General features: G+C 37.1%; 1 protein-coding gene across 2 annotated transcripts in view; it reads right to left on the bottom strand.

Moving 5' to 3' along the window:
• LOC309484733 (phospholipid-transporting ATPase ABCA1) overlaps window positions 1-6,016 on the bottom strand; it is a 320,137-nt gene that overhangs the window by 55,835 nt on the left and 258,286 nt on the right. For both annotated transcript variants that reach the window (XM_082151085.1, XM_082151084.1), the window contains exons 35-36: window positions 2,253-2,327; window positions 567-736 (exon numbers count right to left, since the gene is read on the bottom strand). In XM_082151085.1, coding sequence (XP_082007211.1) covers window positions 567-736; window positions 2,253-2,327 — 245 coding nt within the window. The remainder of the gene's footprint in view (window positions 1-566; window positions 737-2,252; window positions 2,328-6,016) is intronic.

Raw genomic sequence — 6,016 nt, 5'->3', positions numbered from 1 at the left:
AAGTTTAGTTCCAACTCTAATCAAACACACCTGAATCAGCTCATCAAGCTCTTCAGAATCGCTTGAGTATTCAAAGGCAGGTGTGCTGAAGCAGGTTGGAACTAAACTCTGCAGGACAGTGGCCCTCCAGGAGCAGGATTGAAGACCTCTGGTTTACGTGGTCTTCCACTTCCAGTTGTTGCTGTTCCAAAATGACCCCACTTTCCAATAATAGCACTTACAGTTGACTGTTAAATGTCTAGCAGGGATGCAATTTCACAAACTGACTTGTTGCAAAGGTGGCATCTTATCACAGTCCTATGCAGTAATTCACTAAGCTCTTCAGAACAGTTTTTTTTTATTTTTTTATTTTTTATTTATTTTTTTTATACAAACAAGTGTAGAATGCATGGTCAAGAAATCAAGAATGCTTGATTTTATACACCAGTGGCAATAGGTCTGATTGAAAAATCTTAATTCAATAATGTCCCATTCTTTTGTCCATATAGTTTACATGTGTTTTATTATTTAAATGCTCTAATCGTGTGTTGTAGTAATTGTGTATGTGAGTGTTGTGTGATACTTACAGGGATGCAAACGAGAGCTGTTCTTTAGTGAGATTAAGCGGGTGGTTGAATGTTGTGATGCCGTATTCATTTACTTTCCGTCCCGCTGGCAGGTTTCCTCTCAGAATGCCATTACTGGCCACGTTCAGGAACGATACGAGTGAATGCCAGCCCTGATTATAGAACCACACCTACACACACACACACACACACACACACACACACACACACACACACACACACACATGCACACTTGTTCAAATACATGTCCATCATGTTCCCACAAAAAAAAAAAAGAAACTTGAAAAAGCTGCCGTCGTAACTACCTAAAATAATAATAGGTTGAAGTTGAAGTACTAACATTACTTAAATAAAACAAAACAGAATTTATAAAAATGTATACATGTTCAACAGAATTTAAAACTTAAATCCAAAATAAAATTAAAATAAAAGCTAATTAAAAAAATAATTAATATACTATATAAATAATACTAAAACAACACTAGTTCTTCCAACTAACAATAAACTGTAATATCACAATAACAATAAACTGTAATATCCTCCTATATACAATGATTTACTCATTGTACAATGCGGATGCCTTTGTGTTTCACTAAATAACTCAATATGTGAATAACTTAATAAATAGTTCATGTCAAATGTTATGTGTTATTACAAGCTTTTTTATACAAATAAATACAAACCTAGCAACTTATATTTTTAATTTACATATTTGTAATTAGGTATTTATAGTTTTTTCTTTTTGTCCATATGACATTTTTGTTCTAGTAAAAACACATTTTTATTAAAAACATGCAAGTTTGTTTATTCTATGTATAGGTTTAGATGTTTATCTATTTTTTTTTTTTTACATGTTTTCTTTTTCTTTCTTTTTTTAGTTTACGCCTCAGGTTACGCTTCAACCCTGTTACCATCATAATGCCCCGTTATCAAAATGACATCATTCTTTAAGGAAGCAAACTTTGAATGAATGAATAAATGTCTCTACATGATAAATTGATTCAAAAAGAAGATCATTAGACTAAATACATTATTGTTACAAGCAAATCAGTGATGAGACATCAAGACCTTTTGAAATGGCCTGCAGTGAACACAATCACAATTGCCAATCTGAGACCTTCATACGGTAGACGTTCTCACATTCCATCTGTGCTCTTTTTAAAGTGGCCATATTATGCCCTGTTACAAAGTCTTGATTTTATTTTTAGGGTCTACTAGAATAGGTTTTCATGCTTGAATGTTCAAAAAGCACCTTTGCTTCATATTTTACATTGTTGCAGCACCTCTCTTCCCTGTCTGTCAGTAACGCTCTGTTTAACTCTATGAAGTCCATCCTTCTGAAAAGGACAATGCGCTCTCAGAAATGTCACACCCCTTACCATAACTGCGAGTTTCAACACACTACTAACACAACTCAGGCTTCACCCCTTTATTCACCCCTTTATTTTGTATATACAGTATGTCTTTGACGGGAATTATTTAAATGAGGAATATTGTGATGTGTATGTTCCTGGAAGAAAACTCAAGACTACAATCGAATCATTTCAGGGAGTTCAGAAACTTTAAAAATCTCCCTTTCAAAATGGTAAAGTTTGGTTAAAATGATGCACTTCTGATCTGTACTCTGATCTCTTCTGATATTGGATACTAGATATTGTCTAAATATTGCCACTTCCCGCTGCTTACCTTCACATTGTCTCTGGTGCCCATCTCCAATAGAACCAACCGAATGGCCTGGAAAATGTGTTCAGTCTGGTTATTCTGCACACAGAGAGAGAGAGAGAGAGAGAGAGAGAGAGAGAGAGAGAGAGAGAGAGAGAGAGAGAGAGAGAGAGAGAGAGAGAGAGAGAGAGAGAGAGAGAGAGAGAGAGAGAGAGAGAGAGAGAGAGAGAGAGAGAGAGAGAGAGAGAGAGAGAGAGAGAGAGAGAGAGAGAGAGAGAGAGAGAGAGAGAGAGAGAGAGAGAGAGAGAGAGAGAGAGAGAGAGAGAGAGAGATCCATTGTTGAAAATAGAAAGAAACATACTGTTCGAAAGTTTGGCGTCAGAAACCTTTTTTTAAGGAAATGAATACTTGATCAAAAGTGACAGTAAAGACATTTATAATGTTACAAAGATTTCTATTTCAAATAAATGCTTTTCTATTGAGCTTTCTATTCATCAAAGAATCCTAGTATAAATGTATCATGTTTTTCACAAAATGATGATACATAATCAGAAATGTTTCTTGTGCAGCAAATCAGCTGCAAGGATCATGTGACACTGAAGACTGGAGCAATGATGCTGAAAACTCAGCTTTGAATCACAGGAATAAATTAAATATTAAAATATATTCACATAGCTAACACTTTTTGAAATTGTAATAATATTTATAATATTTTATTTAATATTATATTTAATATTTTGACTGTATTTTTGATCAAATAAATGCAGCCCTGGTGAGCATAATGTAAACAATCTCACATACCCCAAACTTTGGAACGGTAGTGTATTTTACATATTTTTCTCCGTTTCGCTTCCCATTTACATAATAAAACAACCAATTTTTGAATCATAATTACTTGTAACTTCAGCATACAAATGAATTAATACAATGTCAATGTTACTCCCTCCAAACCATTACACCAACAAAGGGCCATAACAACTGGAAAGCACTTTCTCACTGTATTATATTCTAATTTGATTGACTGAACTTTACACAACTTGTGAAAAACGGCCATATAAGTGCTTTTATCAGTCCGCCTAAAAGCAGTCATATTTATGAGGTATACAAATCAGGTAAATTCCACTTCAGACAAAACAATAGAGACTGACAGATATCAGACACAAATGATAATGTCCGCTGCTCCCCAAGCGACACTGTAAATACACCATGAACACTAATAACTCAAAGTGAAGGTGCCAAAAACTCTCCAGTGCCTGTAAGGGAGTCCTAACGTCCTGCTATTAGCATTACATCCGTCCATCACAGAGCTAAGCAGCATTAAAATCCCATTAGACGACACAGACACTGGCACGATGCCAGAGAGACTCGCTCGCGCTCTTAAGTACAAACTCTGCTCATCCTCAAGGATTCAACAGCATTACATTTTGTGTAATAATTAGGGTTGCCAGTCCTAATGCTAAATATAAATAATAATAAAACACAACTGCCCATACAATTATGCATTGTTAGGAGAGCAAAAAAAAAAAAAAAAAACTCCAGCTTGAGAAAGCATTCATTTTATGTTAGAATATTTGTTCATTATTAATATCAATGCGGTCACCGTTCATCTGAGCATCAAACAGACATTCTGTGTGAGATGGCTTCCACCCTAGCGGGAGTTATTCTACTGAGGCCACCGTTTTTGGATGTTTTTTGTCACAGCCATGATTTGGCATGCACTCCCCCTCAGCATGGTGGCGTTGGTATATCGTTCCCCATAGCATCATCGACGCAGTGCAAGTTCTCTTTCGAAAGGGAATGTCTAGGTTACGACTGTAACCTCTGTTCTCTGAGAACAGGGAACGAGACACTGCGTCTTTCGCCATGCCTCACGGATGCCTGCTGAACAGTCCCTTCAGGCGATAAGATGTTGACATGTTCTCCAGGCTCTCCTTATATACTTCCAGGCTGCACTAGTAGTGATGTCATAGGCTGTCGCCGGCCAATAGGATTGCCATGATTAGATAAGCATTTCAGACACCAGTTCACGCATAGGCGTTCCCGATAGCGTCATCGACGCTGTGCGAGTTCCCTGTTCTCAGGGAACAGAGGTTACAGTCATAACCCAGACGTTTTACAGGCCAGGCCGTTTTGTAGTCAATTACAGGCTGATCTCGAATCGAGCTTTTCTGTCAAAGATACTAGAAAAGGCGGTCTACTCACAACTATGTTCCTTTTTAAAAAAGAAATTGTATCAGCGAGGATTTTCAGTCAGGATTTAGACTGTACCACAGTACTGAGACTGCTCTCATTAGTTACAAATGATTTGCTCTTATCATCCGATCGTGGTTGTATCTCGCTATTAGTGTTTCTCGATCTTAGTGCTGCATTTGATACTATTGACCACAACATTGTTTTGAATAGACTTGAAAATGATGTTGACATTAGTGGAATTGCATTAGCATGGTTTAAATCATACTTATCTGAGCGTTATCAGTTTGTAGCAGTAAACTAAGAGATGTCTCATCGATCACAAGTTCAGTATGGTGTACCACAAGGCTCAGTACTAGGACCGTTGCTGTTCACTCTGTACATGCTACCCTTTGGAGATATCATTAGGAACCATGGAATTAGTTTTCACTGTTATGCTGATGATACTCAGCTCTATATTTACTTCACGCCCTGACGAAACTTACAAATTCACAAAATTAACAGAATGCATAGCTGATATAAAAAATTGGATGACTAGTAATTTCCTATTACTTAATTCTGAAATAACAGCTATTCTAATAATTGGACAAAAAAACGTCCTCACGTAATAACCTAGAATACTGTCTAACACTTGATGGCTGCTCTGTCAAGTCTTCGTCGTCGGTTAGGAACCTGACTGTGCTCTTTGATACCAATCTTTCATTTGAAAGTCACGTGTCTAGTATCTGTAAAACCGCATTTTTCCATCTTAAAAATATATCTAAATTACGTCATATGCTCTCATTGACAAATGCGGAACAATTAGTTAATGCGTTCATGACATCAAGGCTAGATTATTGTAATGCTATTATGGGTGGTTGCCCTGCACGCTTAATAAACAAATTACAGCTGGTCCAAAACGCAGCAGCTTGAGTTCTTACCAGAAGCAGGAAGTATGACCATATTAGCCCGGTTCTGTCAACACTGCATTGGCTCCCTATTAAACATTGTTTACATTTTTAAATATTGCTGATTACTTACAAAGCACTAAATGGTTTAGCTCCGCAGTACTTGAGCAAGCTCTTAACACATCATAGTCCTTCACGTCTATTGAGATCTCAAAATTCCGGCCAGTTGATAATACCTAGAATAGGGATGGGCATTCGATTAAATTTTCTTAGTCGATCGTCGGGAGAATTAACGATCGACTATCGATTAATCATTAATATTTTTATATTGAAATTCATTATTTCTTTAACTTTTTATAAATTAAAAATGCAATGAAAATACAAAAATACAGTTTGTTTGTCCTCGATGAGATCTTTATTACAAGAAGATCAACTTGTGGCAGTGAAACTGGACGTTCGGTAGACTTGAAGATTCCTGCGGTGCTCTAAACCAGCGGAACCTGCAGCTGCGAGCCGGCGTTCTTAAACAGAGACCCATGGCCACTTCATCCGTTTTCTGTGATCGGATAGCTATCCGGTCGTGAAAAGACCAAATCTAAATGCCCTCCGAAACGCATTCGAGACGGATTTAAATCCGATCGCTCAAACCACTTCAGGAGGAGATCTGAGACGCATTCCAGATGAAACTGGACAAGAGTAAATGCATCTGGT

Source organism: Leuciscus leuciscus (genome assembly GCF_965113295.1).
Source record: "Leuciscus leuciscus genome assembly, chromosome: 2".
Lineage (NCBI taxonomy): Eukaryota > Metazoa > Chordata > Actinopteri > Cypriniformes > Leuciscidae > Leuciscus > Leuciscus leuciscus.
This window is presented reverse-complemented; position numbering and strand designations above follow the sequence as displayed.